The sequence below is a fragment of the Ceratosolen solmsi genome, unplaced genomic scaffold (assembly GCF_000503995.2).
Source record: "Ceratosolen solmsi marchali unplaced genomic scaffold, CerSol_1.0 scaffold19, whole genome shotgun sequence".
In the NCBI taxonomy this organism is placed as follows: Eukaryota; Metazoa; Arthropoda; class Insecta; order Hymenoptera; family Agaonidae; genus Ceratosolen; species Ceratosolen solmsi.
In genome coordinates, this window is record NW_011948443.1 from 350,722 (window position 1) to 374,189 (window position 23,468).

Sequence of the window (23,468 nt, forward strand, 5' to 3'; positions counted from 1 at the left end):
TGTGTGTGTGTGTGTGTGTGTGTGTGTGTGTGTGTGTGTGTGCGTGCGTGCGTGCGTGTATCTTACTCGGCATGATCCTCCACCATGTTTTTCTTTCCACCATTTGGTTTTTAGTATGTGAAGTTTACCTTCTTCTTGAAGTTTTAAAATAGCTCCACTTATGGCTGTCCTATATGGGGAATCTGAAATTTATTTCTTACTACAGTTTGAAATTATACTGGTAATTAGAGAAGATATAACAGTATTATCATAATATTATGATGTAAAGGTAAAAAATATTGATCTTGTTAATTAGAAATAATAAATCTTAATTATTACAATTAAACAATAAAAAAAAATGTTGTCAATAAATAAGTTTTTTTAATGATATACTTTATTTTGTAAATTATACAATAATATAATTTATAAATTTTATTTTAAATATTAACTTTATAAAAGAAAAAAAACCTTAATAGAATTACTATTTAATTGTAATAAAATATATAATTTATTTTTATGAAGATTTCAACTTCGGATGAAAGTACCGGATATAAAAATGTAAACAGTGTTATGGTCAATTTGAAATTACTGAATAAACATCATATATTCTGTAATTATTGTACATGATAACTATGTCATGCTAAGTGCAGGTCAAGATCAAGAATCATTGTCTTAAAACAATAAAAAATAATTAATTATTTAGTAATTAATCCTTTAACAATCAACTGTTTATTTATTCGGTATTAACGACTTTCGTGAAATTACTTCAGTAAATTCACCTTTCAATATATTCATTAACATTTACTTTTCTCTTTCAAAAAGAATTAGTGACTTTTTTTAGTACATTGTTCATGTAAACTACAATTGGATTATACAGTATCTACGAAATAATAAGTTAAATCAAAGAAACTATAAACACATTACATGAATTAATCATCAGCTAACTAATTATAACTATGAATTTGATATAAACTGAAACATTACGTTACATTCAGTTTATGTTACGTAATTTTAAGTATAAAGTTGAAAATCAATCGGCCTTATAATTACTTTTAATTAATATTTTTTATTATTTTTTATTTTAATATATTAATTTTATGATAATGAATAATAAATTAAAATGCTGAAAACACTTAACAATTTAATTTAACTTATTAGCAATTTAACTTATTACATAGTAAGTTGTTTTAAACGCAAAATGAATTTAACATTCCATCTTTGAAAATTTAAAATAACATTATGAAAAATACTATTATATTTAAGCTATGCCAAATGAAATATAAATTACAAATTATATAGTTTGCAATTTTTTATATCTTACTTGGAGGCATAGCGATTCCATAACCTTTTGAATCTAAAAGTCCACCAATTTGTGTTAATTCACAATTTCTTTCAATCACATATTCTATTGACGTTGATTCCATAAGAAAAGCATAATTTCCTTTTCCTTTAACAACTCGATTAACACCCTCAACATTGCTTTTAGTAAATACTTCGTTTGGTGCTTTTGCAGTTTCCATAAAATGCCACATTCGCTGATATGTAGAAAAATTCGAGTCCTGTAAACATAATATATTATTTAAATTTTCTAAATTATTATGTGTACGATAAGTATGTATACAATAAATATGAATCTAATATTTTTTAAAAAATTGAAATACAGAATACAAAAATATTTATTATATCACTAAGTAAAATATGACTACAATTAATTGACTTTTAAAGAAAATAATTGCAGGTATAAAATATTTTAATTCTATTATAGATATTCTTATGAATATTTAAAATTCGTATAATCAACAAATTTTACTGTTAGAGAAATACTGTAATATCCCGAATGAAGTAGCCATGGAATCCGTGTTTGTATAACTGCAATACAGAATTGATTTATATTTGCATTAATACTAATATAACATTATTTTTTAACATTCATTTCAATAATAAAGTAAAAATCGATTAATAAAATTAAAGATTAGTAAAAAGAGCGGCATCAAGACCACCCATCATGGAGGGGAGTTGAGCAAGACCCGCTCTCATTGGAGCCTACATCTTGGAAAGACTCACTGGTGGGAGACCCCACCACTCAAAAAGGCGCCGTGATTAGAATTACCATAAACTAAAGAAGAATTCTGATTGGATACACTAATAAGACTAATCTCATTGGCGATGCCATGATCGACAAGACAGCTCTGATTGGTGACACCAAAAGAGAGGGAATTCTCTCCGACCACCGCGTGGTCGACAGAAGGCTTTAAAAAGGCGACGCTGGCAAGGCGAAAAAGAACAAGTCAATTAAAACGCAGTCAAACAATTAGAAAGTCCAAGTTAATTACGCAAGATTATTCTATTCAACACAAGTGCTAGATAATCAAATCATACACTCGCAGCAGTGCAATACAAGTAAAAAGGGGAATCGAGAATTACGAAAATCAGTTCGCACAGTATACACAATCAAACTGCAAGGAGCCACACGAGGCAACTCAAAAAACAAGAAAAAACATAGCTATACACAACACGCAGAACTAAGAGGTAACGTTCCATTCCTAATTAATACATAACTATATCAAGCTATACGCGCTAATCTGCAGATACGTAAAGCTATCTGCAAAACATACCACAAGCAATTCAAGCAACGCCACGTGCTCATATACAAGGAAGCGCGGGGGTTTACGACCTCGCTCTTCTGTGTGTATTATTCCATCTACACGTGTGTCACATATAGAGGACCAGCAAGACGTCAACTTCTTCCTGTGTATGCGACGTACGTGATAGCTCAGTGGCAATAAAACATAAAATCAAGAAAAGCAAAACACAATTATAAAAATCATTATAATCCAACTAATGCAATTATCACAATAAACTAAAACAAATACCAAATCTATTTATTATTGAATACATGCACTATCCTGTCCACTTGCCCGCAATCCTCTCTTCCACCATCTGGAAGTTTACACCTAACTCTAGATATTTGGCCCTCCTAGCCCGGTACTCTATTTTTAGACAATCACATTATATGTTATGTTTTAATAAAGTACAAATAACTCTATGTATAAAAAAAGTGAAATACCCTATCTCATCTTATAATGATGACCAAATAATACAAGCAACAGAGAATACTATTGAATCATTTCATAAGTAGTTGTGTCTAGAATGCGAATTTCTCGTTCATTATTTTTAACGATACGTATAGAATATTTAATATTAAAATTCGGTTAAATTTCGAACTATTTAATCTCTTGAAGAGCGTAGATTATCTTGAGCAACATTTTTTGTTCTATTGTTTGTAATAAATGTTGCACGTATAAGGCATTCACATTTCATTATAGACTTTATATGGAATTCTTTTTGAACTTAATAAATTTGAAATTTTTATAAAATATCTTGAAGATATATCTTAAGGTATATCATATTGTTTCAGATATTTGGTTTATTAATACTTAAATTATAAAATATATAAATGTAGTTGTTTTATGGGGGAAGACTGTTGATTGAGCATTTTTTAAAGTAAAAATAATAGCAAATTAGTCATTGCAATGCAATAATTTTGTAAATATATACATGGGTTAAAATTCTGTTTAAAATTTTTATAATGTCATATATGGCACAATCTTATTTTAGAATATCATTTGCTGAATTTGCAGTAATAATTATAACATCATATTTTAATTATTAATTTTATATTAATAATTACCTGTACATGCAACGCATATTACAACTCTTAACAGTTCTTCTGAAAAATAGAATAAATATTTTAACTAATATTGGAATTTCTATACAAAAAATAAGTACAAAACTTAGTATATAAGTACAAAATTTAATTCTTGATCCTCACTGTTTTTGCTCAAGTTAATTTTACTCTGATAGTTTAAAATATTAGAAGATTTTATATAATTACTTTTTATTTTTTTTTATAGTATCGTAGATAAAGCATACGATTGCATGCCTGTTACTTAAAATACTAAAAATTTATTATTAAAATATAAATTAATTTTTGGTTTGTCATTTATTTTATAGGAATACATAGACAATTACTTCATAATGTATCTTGCTCTCAAATCGAACTTTTCACGGAACCAGCAATGATGACCGCAGTCGAATGCTGGCAGTGGATGTTAACAGCTAGACCAGATTTGAAACTTCGATTTCTTCAAGAAATGTTTTCAGCCTGGCAGTATACAGTTGATAAACGTATGGGATTGTTTTCAATAGAAGACGATCAAGTCAATCCATTAGCAGTATACGAAGGTTGTAAGTTGGAGCCGAATCCACCCATCGTTAAACCTCATGAAATCTGGATTTCTTTTATTATAGAGCTCGTTGAAACAACTAAATCTTGTTGTCAGGAGACTGTTGAAATGGTTGGACTTTTACTTCATCGATCGTTACCAATGTGTGTAGGTGCGGCCAATGACGAACCTCATCTTAATCGTCATATTGCCGCAGTTGGCGTTCGATTTAAACTTCTATCTTGTGGATTAAACTTGTTGCAAGGTGATATTCTTCCAAAATCACTTAATAAAGATATATTACGAGAGCGTATTCACTGTAATTGTCTTGATTATTTTTGTCGTACAAAACAAAGTCCTACTCAGGAATTAGAACAGTTAAGAGAAGATATAGGAACATTAATACGATTTTGGAAATTAATACATAGTGATAAAAAGTATTTGAGTAAATCCAATGGTGAAACTGACTTGGAAATAATTAGACATTCACAAGTAAATACACTGCCAAGTTTTCTGAGTCATGAATCAGTAAATGCCTCTTTCGTCCCGACCGGTAACGAGTTCGCCAAGTCTTGTAATACTACTTGGATAAATACAATACCACATTCGATAAGTAGTAATAATATAAGTAAACGTAGTAATCGTAGCAAAAGATTCGACATAAAAAATATATGCGTTAAAGACTATATTAGAAAACGTAATATTATTTTGGAACTTTTGGTTGTGGAGATTGAATTGTTATTAGTAAGTAATAGTTTTATTAGTTTATTAATTACTATGTATAATTATATTAATATATCATTTAATTTAATAAATCATGAACATAGTTATTTATATCAGTTTCGGGCCAATACAAGAAGAATAAATAAATTATTTTGTTTTTATATTTTATTGGTTTAAAGTTATAAATTATATAAATATATAATTATAAATAATAAAATTATATAATATAAATTTGGTTCTATTAATTAATGTAATAACAATATTAAAATAGCAGACGTTTAAAAAAAATGGTAATTCAGAATGTATCATAAATGATTGAATATAAAACAAATTATATAATTTTGCTTTTATTGAATTATTATATCAATACAAGTTATATAATTTTAAATAAGAATGTGCATCAAAATTGATTAATTTTATTTTATTTGTTTTTACCTTTTTAAATTTAAATTTCTTTACAACATTAAAAATGTATTTTTTAAATATTAGGTTACAATACTTTGATTCTAAGAAAATATTTTATTTTAATTATTTTCAAAATTTTAAGTCTTTAGAAATGGAACAATTGAAAAATAAATATATAGTTATCTTAGAGTTATATAGTTAACGTAGATTATTTAACTTAATAATAAATTAATATAAAATCTGCATGTATTAAATATTTTATTTTTATCAATAATTAATACCAATATTGATGTGCTTGTTATTTAATTTAAAGTTAATTTACTCATTTTATCTGCCGATTTTTTGAAAGATAAAGTAAAATCAAATGTTAAAAATCTATATTAATTTTTTCATAAATATAATATAGATGAATTATTATTTTTTTAAAATTGAAAACAATAATTATCTGTAAAGACCCTTTTATATTATTTAATTCTTTTTAACAGTTTCATTAACGAATAAGACAATATTTATTAATATAAATTTCGATTTGAAACTTTTAGAAGTTCAATATTTTTTTTAACCATTACAAAATACGTATATTGTTAATATATATTTTCTACAATGTTATGTATTTTTTATTATCAAACTTATTTTTGCTGCACACAACTCTCGGAATATCTGAATTTGATACGATAATTTATTTACACAAGTTAATAGGAATTACGGGTTTATTATAAATTATATATTATATATAAAAAACATTATAGTTTTCAATTAAAGATACAATGAATTATATATCCGGTAATTATGTTTTATTTTTATTTGGTATTAATGATAATTTTATAATTAGCCTTCTATATAATAAAATTATAACCATACGATAAAAATATTTATAAATATTTAACAATTTTTATGGCTTAGTTTATTTCAACTGTACAACAGAGATTATTTTACAATTTAATTATTGTTCTTTGCCGATTGGATATTAGGCATTGACATATTTCCATATTTATACGATACATTAATTATTTTAACCGTTGAACCATGCGAGTTAGTTTAGTGTTTGTTACCTTTTGCATGTAACGGCTTTTGAAATTATATTAAAATACAAAATAAATTAATACAGTTATTAAAGCTTTCAACTTTATCATTACATCCGCCGTTAAAAACTTTCTATTTGTATATTCTTCAGTGGTAGAATTGTTAAATTTTTAATTAATTTCATAATTAAAAAAAATATATATTATATAATTTTACTATTTAAATAGTATTTTAAATATAAATTTATCCATATTATATTTTCTTATAGAATCTGTTATTAGAATTTTATCTATTTATATACCTTAGGTCTGGGCTAATCCAGGAGGTCAACAAGACTTTACAGTTTCGGGAGAACAAATTATAGCTAAATGGCGTGCAGAATCTAAGAACGGTAGTTACCGTGAGTGTACGCGTCTTGCTTGGGAAATTAGTCCTATACTTGCTGTATTTCTACCTGTACGCTTAAAAAATTCTGAAATTGTAAAAGAAGTTTGTCGACTTGTACAGCTTCAACCTATCCCAGCAATGCATATACCAGAAGCTTTGCAGTATTTTGTTACTACTGAGACTTTACTTAATGATATATCAAAGGTGTTTAATCAAATTCCTTCATTATTTAAAAAAAAATTGATATTTTATATTCAATTAAATAATATAATTTTGTAAATTATTTTTATAGTTATTCTACATGTTAACTTGGGCTAGAGTTTCACCAATTCAAGCCTTAGCATATTTTTCAAGACAATTTCCACATCATCCAATTTCTGCACAATTTGCTGTTAATGTTTTAGAAAGTTATCCAGCAGATGCTGTATTATTTTACATTCCACAATTAGTACAAGCAGTTAGGCACGATTCATTAGGATATGTTACTGAATTTATTAAAGCAATAGCTAAACGCTCTCAGGTAAAATTAGGTAACAAATAAAAATACATTCATATTAAAATTCATATTTATTCCAGATTGTTGCTCATCAGTTGATTTGGAATATGCATACAAATATGTATATAGATGAAGACAAACAAGTAAAAGATCCAAATCTTTTTGATACTTTAGACGCTTTAATAAAAAATATCTTAAGTACTTTATCAGGCCCAGCAAAACAATTTTATGACAGGGAATTTAATTTTTTTGAAAAAATTACTAGTATATCAGGTGAAATAAGGCCATATCCAAAAGGACCTGAGCGAAAACAAGCTTGCCTTACTGCTTTAAAAAAAATTAGAGTTCAACCTGGATGTTATTTGCCTTCAAATCCTGAAGCAATGGTAATTGATATTGATTATGACAGTGGTACGCCTATGCAAAGTGCTGCCAAAGCTCCATTTTTGGCTAGATTTAAGGTTCAACGTTATGGTATAAAGGAATTAGAAAATATTGCAATGACATCGACTAATAATGAAAAACTCAAAATAAACAATTCCAGTCAAGAAAATTGGCAGGCTGCAATTTTTAAAGTAGGTGATGATGTGAGACAAGATATGCTAGCTTTACAAGTTATTAGCATTTTCAAGCATATATTTCAACAAGCTGGATTGAATCTCTTTCTTTTCCCTTATCGAGTTGTTGCTACTGCACCTGGAGTAAGATTATAATTTAAAATAGAATCATGTAATATGTTTATTAAATTATTATATTCGATTTATTACTTCATAGTGTGGTGTAATTGAATGTGTACCTAAAGCTAAATCACGTGATCAACTTGGTCGACAAACTGATTATGGAATGTACGAGTACTTTTTATTTAAGTACAGAGATGAAACATCTGAAGCTTTCCAAAATGTTAAACGAAATTTTATTAAATCTATGGCTGCTTACAGTGTAATTACTTATTTACTTCAAATTAAAGATAGACACAATGGAAATATTATGATAGATGAAGATGGTCATATTATTCACATTGATTTTGGCTTTATGTTTGGAAGTTCTCCAGGTGGAAACCTAGGTTTTGAACCAGATATTAAGCTTACTGATGAAATGCTTCTACTAATGGGAGGAAAAATGGAAGCAGCACCTTTCCGTTGGTTTATGGAACTCTGTGTTCAAGCATTTCTTACAATACGGTAATTATATTATATTAATTTATATTATATATTAAATAAAATAAATGTTATTGATATTATTCATATTAATTGAAAATTATTATAATTTTTAAGGCCATACCATGAAGCAATCATATCTTTAGTGTCTCTGATGTTAGATACAGGTTTGCCTTGTTTCCGTGGACAAACAATTGAAGATTTAAGAAAAAGATTTGTACCTATGGCTACTGACAGAGACGCTGCAATTTCTATGTTAACTGTTGTTAAAAATAGCTGTTTAAATTTCCGTACTAAAACATATGACATGATACAATATTATCAAAATCAAATTCCATTTTAAAAAAATTAAAATGTAGATTAAATAAAATAAAATAAATAATTCAAACACATAATTAACAAGCATTAATTATAATTTCCCTATAATATTGTAAATCTTACAAAATTAGAAAATAAAATATTTATTCACTTTAGGAATTACTACCTTTTTAAATGAAAATAGAAATTAAATAGAATATATAATAAAACTAATAATTTGATGATCAAATTTAATGAATATATATTTAGTTATTCATTTCATAATTGATATTAAATAAGTATTTCCACAGCTTCTTTTTATTAACAATATATATCATAATTAGACATAAGCCATGATTTAGGTACATTTTAAATTAATTTTGATTGAATTCTACTGTTGAAGTTGATTTTCTGTGGTACATTGATATCACTTATTTTGAGTAAAATATGTTAATTTCTGAATATCCTCCCTGCAACAATATTAAAAAATATATAAACTTACTAAATCAATTATAATAAATTGTATAATAAAATATGAATTTCTTACTTTATTTATAACATGTTAATATAAAAATATCAAACAACTTTGTCTATTGTATTTTCACATTAAAATTAAGATCAATAAAAATTCAAACATTTTTATTTTTATTAATTTATGAGAAGTATATTGTTTACTAAAAAATATCTTAATACTAATTATTTCATATATTTTCTAAACATTTTGAAAATTCTATTTTAACTATTTTAAAGTTAAATTTTAGAAATTATAAAAATATAAAACTTTATTCATTTACCCAGGCATCAATCGAGTACTTTTAAATAAAATAGTTGGCAACTGAACTTGTCGTTTAGCATCTCTATCAAAATAGTACATTTCTATCATTTTATTATTAGGTCCAACAGGTATACTCGGGTGCGGCTGTGTTCGTGCAGCCATTTTTTCAGGATATCTCAAATGTGTTACAAAAGGTGTCTAGCATGGTTGAATAAAATATATTATTAATTGTTACAGTTAATCAATGTTTATTATAAATTAAACTAAATAAGTTTCAAAAATTAATAATACAAACACTTCTGCAAGCGGTGTGCAAAATGTATGTGAAAAAAGAAATCGATCGATTTAATTTAAATTCAGACATTTTAAGAACAAATAAAATTATAATTTGACTATGTGATCTGTTCAACTGACTATTTCTTTAAGAATAGTCTGCTCAGTGATAACTTCATTCTGATTGGTTGCAATGTATATGTATATAACAAATTGTTAGGGTAAATAGAAGGAAAATAAATTGTAAATAAACAATAATTAATAAATGTACGTAACATATATAAAAACTATTTTGAAAATATCTTTACTAAATAAATTTTTTATTTTAATATTGTGATATTATTTATACTATATATTTTATATGATATATGTATTTAAAACTTTAAATTAAATGAAAATTAAAACCATGTTTCCCAATATTTATAAATAATTTTTAGCTGTAAATTTAATTGAATTAAATATTTAATTGTTATAGAGGAATAATAATTTATAAAAAGGCTTTACATTTAAAATTTTGATGTTTTATAATAATTATTATGTGCAAAATAGAGTATTTTTCTGACTTAAAAAAAAAATTTTCACAACATAAAATATAATTATTTAAATTATTGTATTAAACTTACAATTATCTATGACAGCTCTAGTAACCTATGTTATACACATCGATTTCAATTTCTGCACGTTTTTTTTCATAAAATTGTTCATTGTTATTTAAATACACGATGAAATATTACATATCGTATTATTTATATCATATTTAAAAATGTGATTTAATAAATAATATATTTTTTTAATAATTACCGTAATTCACTGTAATAACTATTTTATTACTATCCATGATTTAAAATTACGAACAAAAGATAATCCATTGTATTATTTATTCATAATTAAACATTTATGTATTTGTAATATCTGCAACCATACATTACATGGAAAAAATGCGAAAAAATGTCGATAATGAATAAAAGATAATAACCATTATAAGTATACTAATATATCATATATATATATATATTTTTTTTTTTATTAATGAGTATGATTTTAACGAATATTTTGACGATTGTTTATTGTTTTGTTGAATGGGATACATTGTGTATGCAATATTGTCGATCTAACAAAACTGACATATTATTAAATACGTAAGTACTATATGAACAGCTCTTTTTTGTTACTCATTAGTTTCTTATCTTTATTTTCTATTTAATATACAATTTGTTAACATGTGAAATATACCAATATATTAATAATCATTTCTTGAAATATGATCAAAACATTAGATATTAAGATTACTTTCACTGTTATATTAATTCCACGAATAAACTTAAAAATTTTAAAACTATTAAATATGAAAATCGTAGTCTTAAATATATAATGATTTTTTAAAAGTTTTTTAATTCTTAAATTAGAAAATAGGAAATATTTAAAACAAAATATATTTTAAAACAAATAATAATTTGTAAAATTATTTATTAATAGCATTATAAGATTATCATATAAATAATTAACTGTTATTGCAATTATTTAGAGTTTTCATATTTTCTTCCTTTTAAGATTTTTTCCATGTCAAAAAATTTACGTTAAAATTATTTGTTTTTGTTAAAATTTTATTTATACCGTGTTTGTCGAATTTAGATGAAATTTGAATAATATACAATTTATTAAGATTAATTATCAATATAATAATTAAATCAATCACATATACGAAAATTTTTCGATATCACTTTTTATGGATAGATTACAATTTTCTTTAAAATATATTATTTATACTCATGTGTTCTATAAACTATAACTATTTCTCTTCTATAGAATATATATTCAGCTTTTCTTTTTCCATGTTTTTTTTTAATTATACATATTCGGTTTTCATAATTTAGTCATATAACCAATCTTGTATTTTCTTTATATATTAATAATATTTTTCTTTTGATTTTCTTACCTTATATGCAATAATTTCCACACGATAGAACGAAGAAAATTTTCTTTACAATGTGTGCTGTACTATAGCAATTAAAAATTTGTATTATTATATATAGTATATATTACATTATATAAATGAATAATTTTTAACTTAAAAATTTCTATTAGAATTGAATTTATATAATAGAATTATCATTATTAGAATTATTTAATTATGTAGTTGTTATGATAATAAGTTAGATATGAAATATTCATAAGTTTTAATTTTCCTGTTTTAAATAATATATTATAATATTTGATTTATTTTATAAATAAAGTAGATTTTATGCTTACTAAGTTGTTATTGAGCCAATAGTTGGTTTAATATTTAATTATTCATAAATTTACAAGTAAATATAATATTAAGATTCACTATCCTTTTCAACACAAAACCTTTGGCTAAAAGTTGTATTTTTTATTATTATTATATATTATTATGTTCATATTGATTATATAAATGTTAAAGTTGTTTTATATATCTTAAATCCTGTATACTTTAATATATTAAAAAATAAAGACATTACAATTAAAAAAAAAGAAATATATCACTAAAATTGGAGTTCCATAATTGAATAGGTAAATATAATAAACTGGCACTTTTTTATCGTTATGAATGCAAATAGAATAGTGATTTCGATGTGTGTAAAAATGGGGGTTATGTTATATCATATATTGTTTTTTTATAATTTTTAATGCAGAGGTCAACAAATAATTATAAGCAATGATTAAATTATGGTGGTTGTTTACATTGCTATTTGTTGAGTATAAATTATATCAATATAACATTTTTTGCTTGTGGCTAATTGGCCATTTCGTGGACGTTGACAATATGTAGTATTTATGAACAATGCATATATATTATATGTTAATGTAATTTTTATCAGTTTTATTTTTGTACACCACATCACCATCCAAATAGCCTATATACCATGACGTTTATGCCTCTGTTTTATGGTTGGCACTATTATAAGAAATGTCGAATTTAAAAAAATGACGGATGTGAAAAATTTATGTTACAAATGCAGGCAAGATGAAGTAGATGCTGATGTATAGGCAAATATAACAAAGTTTTAATCAAGTTTATTAAAAGGCTTAGCCATATATCACAAAACATGCACGATATTATATTATCTAATAAGTATTAAAGGTTGAAAGAGAGGTTGAAGATTCAAAGTGTTTGATTAGATATATTTAATGACGGTTTCTGGATATGAGAGAGATAATCTAGAAAGAATAATATAGAATGAGGATATTTTTCAAATAGATTGGAAATCGCAAATTTTTTATGCGATTTATTATTTATAAAAATCAATGTTTCATGTGGTGCGCGTAGTGGTGTAATTATACACGTAGAAGTGCAAGGTCGTAAATCCCCGCGCTTCCTTTTGTAATGGCACGTGGCAGTATCTTGAGTTTGCCTTGTTATTGTCTTATTGCTTACCTTGTAAACTCTGCAGGTGTGCTCTTGGTGGCACTTCATCTTGGTCTGCAAATATTGCCGCGTACGGTGCCTCGTAAGTCTATCTCGTGGGAGCTAAACTTGCCCCTTATGCGTTTGCAGATTGTGCGCGCTTGGTCGCTCTACAGTACTTTGTCTTGTGAGGCATAATGTGTATAATTATCATTATTAAGGAATGGAACTTTTGAGTTCTGAGATTTGGTGCTCTTGATGACAACTCGTGATGTCTGCAGGCTTTGCCTCATGCGGCAGCTTGTAGTGTCTGTTTTGTGTTTTGCTGGCTATACCTCGTATTGTTTACTGAATTTGCCTCGAGTGGCAACTTATAGGTTATGATTATGTTGTGCTCTGTGAACCACTGTTTTCTTGTTCCCTTTTTCTTTTCTTGCACTGTGGCGAGTATATGATTTGATTTGCACTTATCTTGTAATTGTCATGAGTTGGATATGACTTGCCTTTGTCTCTTAATTCTTGGCCTTTACTGCATATGTCTATATCCTTGTTCTTTGGCGTCCTTTTCGAGAAAAAGCCTTGCCGGCTTCTCTTGTGAGAAGTTGTTGCGCCTTACCAGTGTCTTTCTTAAAAGCATTCTTCACCAACGCGTGGTCTTTACGAATTGTCTCCTTCTTGGCATTTCCAATCAGAACGCCTCTTACTTGCATCCCCACCATGAGGGGGACTTTTTTGGCGCGTTCTCGCTTTACTATCCGAGCCACATGTAGCTGGGTTTGACAACAGCGTATGCATTGCAATGTTGCCTTTAATATCCTTTTTCCGAATGTTAAACCACGTGGTTTTTTGCTTATATTTTTATCACTTGTTTTTCACAATTTTGAATGACATGTTTTTGCCAGATGCTTAACGACTTGGTTTTTCGGAACTCTAATAGCCAGTTTTCCTGATATCTAATGACTTGGGAATATTATTACAATTTCGAACAAATAGTAATAGTTATGCTGAATAATATAAAGTTTTTTATCATCAAAAAATAAATCGATGTAATGGACTTATAAAAATATTAAAAATGTTTTTCGAAAAATATAGTATTTATGAAAATATATATTGTTTGAGATTTAGAGAATCTCTCGAATGTTATCATTTAGGGGAAAACACTCAATGGCTATCTTTCGAGGAAATGATTCAATGGTCATAACTTCTAAGAAAATTGTCCAACGGTCGTTGGAGGTTCGGAATTGCTGGTACATCCGAAATGATACAAGTGCACAATCAGCTCCATTATTTCTCGCACTACAGTCGCACCCATTATTTCTAATGCTGTGATCGGCCCTTTGTTTTCAGCTAATAATTCAGCTAATAACGCTGCCGCGTAGATATTTAAGGCAAGCACGCCATGAGATAGGCGCTACTCGAGCTAGTCGATCAAGGTGCTACTCAGTCATGAGCTAGTTGATCAAGACGCTAGTCAGCCAAGAATTATTCAGCCAAAACGAATCTTACACATATTAGTGCCTCGAGCACGATGCTGTTGCGGTTCTTTCTCATACTAGGTGCAGCCATTACACATACTCTCAGCAGAGCCGCTACGGAAGGTCCTCCTCATTTCTCCACACTACAGATAGCTTGGAGGGGACCAACAATCAAGTTACCACCACGTGACACTACACCAAGAAATGTCCAGGGATTTACGACCTCACATATCTCCGGGTGAACATCCACCACCAAGCGCATCACGTCAAAAGGATCCAGTGATTTATGACCTCCTAGCTTTGCAAGTAGTGCACGCTGACACCATGTGGCAATAACCAAGGAACGGCAAGATCTCACCGATTCTCATAGTCAATATAGAATCATTATATTGGAGTAGTAAAATAAACGAAATACCAAGCACGAAAAGTAGATGTATTAAATAATGAATCGAAGCACTACCCCTTCCACTTGCCCAAACCTTTCTCCCACCAGACGGTGCCTATAGTCTCATTTATAAGGATATATATTTATTAATTTATTATTTTCATTAAAAGAAACAGAAGATTTTATGAATTTTAATGGACGAACATTGAACATATGAAAACAAAGAATAAGGGTTGAATTAAATGGATTTTTGTTATTATTTTTAAAAAGTAAATATGTTTACATGAAAATATAGTATGAGTTCAATTATAATAAATTTATTCAATTTTTGACAAGCATAGTATGTTAAATCATTTTGACAACGGAATTAAACCTATTGAAATATTAAATAAATTATCTAACTATTGATCAACACATCATATTAATTTAAATGTCATTATATGCAGATGATAGTTGTTACAGTGAAGCACACGTTTGAAGTATGGCTGAATTTTGTTTTCGTTCAACAAATATATCTACATAAATACATTTTCAATGCATCAATTTAAAATAAATTTCTTAAGCCCTATATTTTTACTAGTACTTTGAATCCCTAAACAACATTACATTATACACATATATATTATATTAACATAATATTATATTTATAATTGTTAATCAAATGCGTGAACAAGATGTGAAAAAATTACAAGGAAAAAACATTTTGAAGAGTATTAATAAAAGATTGTTTTACAAGGAATAAACATTCAATTATTAATGATGATCATTTGGTAAGAAAATAATTATTCATATTGCTAATTTAATTTATTTCCATATGTATATTGTTGACCTCATATGGATTTATAGGTTAGTCTGGTATATTGAGATTAATGTACAAATTTTGTAATTTATGGAATTTATTTATTATTTTATAAGTAATCAATATTAAATATGAAATTATTAAAAATTCATGATTCATTTATTTATAAATTTAGTTTAAATGATACAAAATCTATATATATATATATATAGTGAAGTAAACCATTTGTCCATAATTAATGTTATTTATTGATGTATTTTTAACTATTTTTAAATATTTCTCCAAACATGTATAGCTTTTTATGGAAAATAAAAATGTTAATCATATTTGATAATCTGTTTCTTTAATTCTGCATAAGTAAAATTTATGTGATTTTATTTTACTGATATATATCATTTATATATTCTAAATTTAATTTTTTTTATCGATTCTTCATGAATAGATTAACAATAGTTTTAATCATTGAATAGTTTTTTTTTTTAAACTAGTAAAGTTTTACAATATACAATTTTAATTAATGTTGAGATAAACATAAACATCCGATATACAATATTTATTAATACTGTTTTACAAATATTTTCTAAATAATTTAATATCTAAATTATATGTACAATAATTTATCAAAGCACAAAAGATATCGTGAAAGTGTATACTAAAACTAATTGAGAATATATATTGTATAATTTATATATAAATTGTAATATTGTAATATATATATATATATATATATATATATATTGTTTATATACCATAAAGGTTGCTTCTTGAATTCATAATTCATAATTGATTACCTTATAAAATATTGTACAAAAGCACTTATTCATTATTAAATTATTATATTTGATACACATATTTTTATTTACCCTCAAATTGAATAAGTATAATATTAAATTGTAAAGTAATAATATAATTTCAAATGTATTACCAGTGTCTTTAAAATTTTTGGATAGTTATAATATTTAAATATATCTAGATTATTATTTTATTTCGTATGTATGTATATATATATATATATATATATATATATATATTTATACATACACAGATATACATGTGCTTATTGAGTTTTTAATATAAAATAGAAGTGCTTAAAAAAATAAAAAATAATTTTTTAAGTTAATGTAATTTAATATAAATTGATTATAATGTTAATTTTTAATATAAAGTGTTTAGGATCAAGAATTCTTAAAAGTATTAAATATATTATAATTGTTCTCAATATAGGAGTAAAGATAGGCATTCAATTGGAAGAACATTATCAAATTGTATATCTGCTGATTTTTGATAAGTTAACAGTTTATATATAAATTTTTTTTTTAAATTGTTATTTAAAAAATGTATAGATATAAAATAAATTAGGTATAAATAAAATAATGTCAATACGAATTAATGTTAAATAAAAATTGTATTTATTATCAGTATTTCTTACTTATTATATTTTTTTTATGGACAGATTTGTAGCTTAAATATGCAAGGTGGATTTAATTCAAGTGTATTAAATCTTCATTCGATTACAGAAGAAAGTTCCTATAATAAATTTTATTCTACTATTGAATTAATTGGGTCAGAATTTCAAGCACAAAAATTTAATGTTAAATTGATTGATACCAAAAAAAAAATGAACTCATTATTTAAAGAAAAGTGTACCTCAGTTAATTTATTGGGAAACAGAAATGAATTTTTAACAATTGCAAGAAGACCAAAATGGGATAACAAAATGACAATTCAAGAATTTAAAATTTATGAAAAAAAAGAATTTTTAGAATGGAAAAAAAAACTATCTGTATTAGAAGAGTTACATAGTTATGTAATAACACCTTATGAAACAAATATAGAACGTTGGAGGCAATTATGGAGAGTAATTGAACATAGTGATGTTATTGTTCAAATTGTTGATGCTCGTAATCCTTTATTATTTCGTTGTACAGATCTAGAACAATATGTTAAAGAAGTAAATCATAATAAAGTTAATATAATTTTAATTAATAAAGCTGATTTTTTGACATTAGATCAAAGAAAAATTTGGGCAAACTATTTTTCTATAGTTGGTGTCAAAATTGTTTTTTTTTCAGCTACTTCAGCTGTAAAGAACAATGGTATTGAATGTAGTCAATATGCAGAATATAGTTCTGAAGAAAAAAATAACACAAACTTAATATACAATTTTAATGCTGAGTTACCTACATTTGAAAAACTAAAAAACAATTTGAATAATACAGTAACTAAAATTATTCCAAATCTTGACATAAATAAAAATTTGTGTAATAAAAGAAATGATGAAGCACTAACTTTATTAAAAATTTCAAACAAATCTAAAATTTTAAATAGGAATGATTTAATTGCATTTTTCAAAACTGTATCTACCAAATCAAATTTTACAAATCCTGTAACAATAGGTTTTGTTGGTTATCCTAATGTTGGAAAGAGTTCAATAATAAATGTTTTATTTAATAAAAAAAAAGTACCTGTTTCTGCAACACCGGGAAAATCAAAACATGTTCAATCATTAAATCTAGATAACGAACTAATTCTATGTGATTGTCCAGGTATTGTGTTGCCAAGTTTCGTACGAACAAAAGCTGAAATGATATTAAATGGAATTTTACCGATAAGCCATATACAAGATTATATTCCTTCGGTAAATTTATTAGGAACACTAATACCAAGACAACATATCGAGGAATTATATGGAATTATGATTCCCCTTACTTCGGAACAAGATATTACTCATTCACCAATGGCTGAAGAAATTCTTAATGCTCATGGATGTATTTAAATCTTATTATTTAATTTAACTGTTAATATCTAAATTGAAAGTAAAATATTCATAATTATCTTAATTTTATAGACAACCGTGGATTTATGACTCAAAATGGTCAACCAGATAATGCACGATCAGCTCAACACATATTAAAAGATTTTGTTAATGGAAAATTATTATATTGTTCAGCGCCTCCCAATTATAATCAAAATGAATTTTATTCCTTTACATTAGAAAAAAAAAAAGTTAATTCTTCATCCATAGTATTAGATAATACTAAAAGTAAAAAATATATTCAATCTACAATTGCAGAATTAGATACCACTTTTTTTAAAAAAAATACAATAAATGTCCATATAAAAGGAAGACATATGCAATTAAATAGGTATATAATAAATTATTGAACATTTTACAATTTATGATGTACAAATTTTTCTTCAATTATATTTACTACAAAACACATTCCTATATTCAATTACTATGCAATTATTAAATTTTTTTATTAGTTATGTCTAAATTTGTATGCATTGACTAACCAATTTATGAAATTAGTTAAATTTTTAGTTATTTTTAAAGAGATATATGATTAACATAATTATTCAAATTTTTTGACAAATGTATAAATTTTTCTACATGCTTCATTAATATTTATTTTATAGAATAATTTTGTATTAGTTTGAAAGTTGTATGATACTAAAAAATATATATTTTTAATAAGACTTAAACTTAAGTTGTTATTTGTTAATAAATTAATATTTATATTTTAAAATTTTTTAAATATTTTATACTTAAATGATAAATTCTTTATTCAATTTATTGCATTAAGAATATCTGGATTCTATATTTATGTTTTATTTACTTTTATTTCAAATGCTTATGTTCTTTATATGTAAATTGCAAAAGTAAATGCAATATTTAATCTATACACATATATAAACTAACAAATTTTCTATATATTTTTTAATACATTTAATAATTAAATATTAAATTACTACATAATTTTGCGATTTAAGCAAATGAAAAAGCAAATTTTATGATTGACTATAAAAATTATTGATGGTAATTTTATTTTCCAGTTCTCATACCACGATAGTTCAATTATTACCAAATGAATGCTATACAAGTAAAACTTGGAAGAAAAATAAGAATTCGATAAATAAAAAACATGAAAAGAGTAGAAGAATTTATGCTCATCTTGACCAGCATTAAAATATATTTTAAATTTCATACATAAGTACATTCATTTATTGCGTATGCATGCATATGTATCTATTTATATACATGAATAAAGTTCAGATAATTAATATGTTAAAATGCATTTGATTTAAATAATTATTTTGGTTTATTAAATATTTGTAAATACATCTTATTCGTAGCCTTGAAATAATGCGTATGAGTGTGTGTATTACTGCAAGGCAGTTCAATTTCGTTCAACTGCTTAATATTAATATTAACGATTCCATACAATTATTGATTTAAATTCCTAATCGACCCATGAAGATTATTTCAATAAAATAATACAGTGTGTAATATTGACTTATCAAATTTAGATTCAAACTCATGAAGAAGTTCATCAATATCATTATCAAGATCGTCACTATTTGCTAGCTGCAAAAAAATAATATATTTATAAATTTAATTATTAATTAATTTTTATTTGTATATAGGTATTATTTTTTATTACCACTGAAACCAATTCACAAATAAGAAATGATCCTACAGTTGCTTCTTCATGATTATCTTGAATATCAATATTAATAAGATGAGCAGTTTGATTATCTTCTTGTGATCTTGATTCCATGCATTCAATTACTTGATCATACACTCGTTCTTCACACGTTATTAAAATGTCAAATTTATCTTTTGACAACTGAAATCTTTCAGGTTTAGATTTAATTCTACGATTACGATCTAACATGTGTAAAAGGCCATTTTGTGTATAACTAATAACTTACATAAAGGAAAAAATGTATAAATAATTTTATGATGATTTCAATAATTCGTAGGATACTATTGTTTGTCTTTAGTCAGCAAATCATTGTAGATATCTTCATATGTTGTACCAAAGTCATAAATGTTTGGACGATCTGGAGCATTTCCGGGTAATTTAACTTTATCGCCAGTACCAAAAGATTTGACATTGAAACCCTTTTTACTGATCACATAGGAGAAATTAAATCATAAAATAATAAAAAAATAAAATAATATAATATATACCTAAGAAATGCATGAGCTTCCATACTTCTGTTCATATTACTTGAACAAATAACAGCAACACTTATAGAATTTGAAGCTGGCATTATCTATACAAAAAAGAAATATTTTAAAAATAAATGAAACTAAAATTTCTGTGTACCCATTCTCACTAAATTTAATAACTTAATACCGAACAAAATAAACTTAACCAAACTTTTACCAATGAATTTTTATAAATTACTAACCAATTATTATTTTACAATTATGAAAGAATTGATCATAACAAATTATTTGATTGTTGCTTGATTCATTCAAATATATAGATATTTTGCGTTTTCAATTTTTCTTATCAAAAATCAATAGGCGAATGGATATTTGGACAATGATATAAATATATATATATATATACAACTAGTTAACGGAACACTAAATAATTTAAAATATGCGCAATAGGAGTTTAAAGTTGCTTTTTCTTTGAAAGATTTTAATTTCAATCAATTTTCATATTTTACCAATAGATAAATTTTCGAACAATTTTCGTAAAAATAACTTCGTAAAAAATATAATTTATTACATTTTAAATCTATGTACTTAAGATTTTTATATTTTATTATGTTTTGATTGAACTATTTTTAATTATACGCTTATTACCTTACTTTCAGAAATATTATTAATTGTTACAATTATGTACAATTTGTTACATGTAATCAAATATGTATATGTAAATAATTTTTTTAATTTTGCAAAGATAAACTTCCAGCGTACAAAATTTTTATATCAATATTTTTAACCAATTGTATGCCTATTTTTTTATTACTTGTAAATTTAATTTCATATTTTGAAGCGTACCATTTAAATATATAAATTTTATTATGTTAATGTAATTTTAGTAAAATATTCCTATACATTAAAATTAATAGTAAAAATTGTAATATTTTAAATTGTAATTAAAAATAATTTATTACTACGTGTGTCTTATAATTTATTAGATCTAATTAAAAAAAAAAATATAATTATTAATAAATAATTATTTAGGTAATTACTGTGCATAGCTATTTTCAATCCCATATACAGTAATTAATAATTTATTCTAACTTATTTTAAAGCTTCATTCAATAATTTATTCTTTTAATTAATTCTTTCAAGTTTCGTCTTTTTTATTACTATATTTTTTATTGTACACTTTTGTACGCACTATATATGATATTTTATAATATTAGAAGTATTATAATATTAGAGTATTGGGTTATTAATATTAATTCATAAAGAATCTTATGTAATTTCATCTTCATTTTACATGCAATTGTAAACAGTAGACATTCAGATAAATAAAATACACGTAAAAATGTATTTATTTAAAAACATTTATTATGTATACATAAAATTTAATCATTATATATTTCATGTACGGAACTTGAATACAAGAATTAATAAAAAAAATGTATCTATTATCGAATTAAACTTACACGCAATCATTATAAAAGATATATGCAACACACGTTATTATCTTTACAATATAAATTGAGTTTTTATGATGCACACAAAGCTACACGCATACACACAGTCGCACAAACACACACACACACATATATATATATATATATAAATATATAACGTTATTCTACACTAATCCTTTTATTATATAAGATAGGATCGATTTGCTTTTTATGAGGTATCTTAATGGCTACATCAAACTATATAATTTTATGCTAATTAATTATTGCATAAGAAATATAATTCAATAAATATCACTTAAATTAAATAAATATTGTTTAGGTTTCATTATATCATGTCAATAAAATTTTTAATTAGAATGAATAAGACTACAAAACCGAATGACGTTCTCATGCTGAGATTCACTTATCACCCAGTAAATTCTAAATGTAATAACAGAATATATAACTTTTTGGACATAAATTCGCCATTAGCGAGTTAAATTCATTTCGATTGAATTGTATGAATTTTCTAAAAAATGTTATTGAATATTTTATTTGAAAACAATTTTTATTTTGTTTTTGTCATTTAGATTATAAACTTAATGGTCGTTTTATATCTATATTTTTAAATGGATTTGTAATCTATTTATTTATATTTATGATAATATTCAATAATTGAGTTTCCATTTCATTTGTAATTTCATACGAACCGCCTTTTTTATAACTACTTTATAACAATAAATGATAAATATTTTACTGGTTGAAAAACAATGTAAATAGTTTTGCATATTAGAAATAAACCAAAAATCAAAAATTTCTTGTTCACATGGCTAATCATTCCTTACATTAATACTATGTACTTTGTATTTATATAAGCATGCCATGCATGGAAATTTATTCATAAAATTTTTTAATTTTGTGAAAATTATAGGTTAGATTAAAATAATTTTTAAATTAATTATTTTTAAAGTATTTCTGAGGTTTTTAAAAATAAATTTTACATATTGTTACATAAATTAAACAGAAAATTATATATATTTCTTAAATAATTCGTATAATCTATCATACTTTCTTAATTTTGAGTAAATAATAAAATTGTTAAATTTAAAAGATTTGTATAAAAATTACTTAAATTAATTTTTATTATTAAATTGATATTTGATTAATATACATGGTTAATGCTATACCAATAATATCACTACTAATAATCTTAATTATAATGTTCTACTAGCATATTATAATGTCATAGAATATTTTAGAAATTAATTGTTGGATATAATTCATATATATTACATAGAATTTGCATAT

At 24.8% G+C, this 23,468-nt stretch overlaps 5 protein-coding genes across 6 annotated transcripts in view; 2 read left to right on the top strand and 3 right to left on the bottom strand.

The window, feature by feature from the left end:
- The window catches only part of LOC105365955 (glutamate receptor ionotropic, kainate 2-like), an 11,021-nt gene extending 9,489 nt beyond the window's left edge, over positions 1-1,532 (bottom strand). The window contains exons 1-2 of the mRNA XM_011504253.1: positions 1,301-1,532; positions 52-182 (exon numbers count right to left, since the gene is read on the bottom strand). Of these exons, the coding sequence (XP_011502555.1) occupies positions 52-182; positions 1,301-1,511 (342 nt within the window). The 5' untranslated portion in view covers positions 1,512-1,532. The remainder of the gene's footprint in view (positions 1-51; positions 183-1,300) is intronic.
- Positions 1,533-3,997: 2,465 nt separating this feature from the next.
- Positions 3,998-8,770, top strand: LOC105365867 (phosphatidylinositol 4-kinase alpha-like). The gene is made up of 6 exons (XM_011504129.1): positions 3,998-4,949; positions 6,663-6,947; positions 7,036-7,263; positions 7,320-7,940; positions 8,014-8,420; positions 8,514-8,770. The coding sequence occupies exons 1-6, from the start codon at positions 4,059-4,061 to the stop codon at positions 8,737-8,739; spliced, it is 2,658 nt and encodes an 885-aa protein (XP_011502431.1). The 5' UTR covers positions 3,998-4,058; the 3' UTR covers positions 8,740-8,770.
- A 300-nt stretch (positions 8,771-9,070) lies between these two features.
- LOC105365868 (NADH dehydrogenase (ubiquinone) B14.5 A subunit) lies at positions 9,071-9,922 on the bottom strand. Its single transcript, XM_011504130.1, has 3 exons — positions 9,764-9,922; positions 9,488-9,666; positions 9,071-9,163 (listed from the first exon to the last, which is right to left on the bottom strand). Exons 1-3 carry the CDS (start codon positions 9,830-9,832, stop codon positions 9,121-9,123), a joined length of 291 nt encoding a protein of 96 aa, XP_011502432.1. The 5' UTR covers positions 9,833-9,922; the 3' UTR covers positions 9,071-9,120.
- Positions 9,923-17,393: 7,471 nt separating this feature from the next.
- Ns3 (nucleostemin 3) lies at positions 17,394-17,915 on the top strand. Its single transcript, XM_011504131.1, has 2 exons — positions 17,394-17,733; positions 17,840-17,915. Exons 1-2 carry the CDS (start codon positions 17,485-17,487, stop codon positions 17,852-17,854), a joined length of 264 nt encoding a protein of 87 aa, XP_011502433.1. The 5' UTR covers positions 17,394-17,484; the 3' UTR covers positions 17,855-17,915.
- Positions 17,916-20,031: 2,116 nt separating this feature from the next.
- Positions 20,032-21,405, bottom strand: Ssu72 (Ssu72 CTD phosphatase). 2 transcript variants are annotated; one of them, XM_011504133.1, is made up of 5 exons: positions 21,376-21,405; positions 20,746-20,831; positions 20,540-20,683; positions 20,213-20,471; positions 20,032-20,136 (listed from the first exon to the last, which is right to left on the bottom strand). In XM_011504133.1, exons 2-5 carry the CDS (start codon positions 20,826-20,828, stop codon positions 20,035-20,037), a joined length of 588 nt encoding a protein of 195 aa, XP_011502435.1. In that variant the 5' UTR covers positions 20,829-20,831; positions 21,376-21,405; the 3' UTR covers positions 20,032-20,034. The 2 variants fall into 2 exon arrangements, with proteins under 2 accessions (XP_011502435.1, XP_011502434.1); XM_011504132.1 differs by lacking the exon at positions 21,376-21,405 and adding an exon at positions 20,945-20,975.
- Between the last annotated feature and the right edge of the window lie 2,063 nt (positions 21,406-23,468).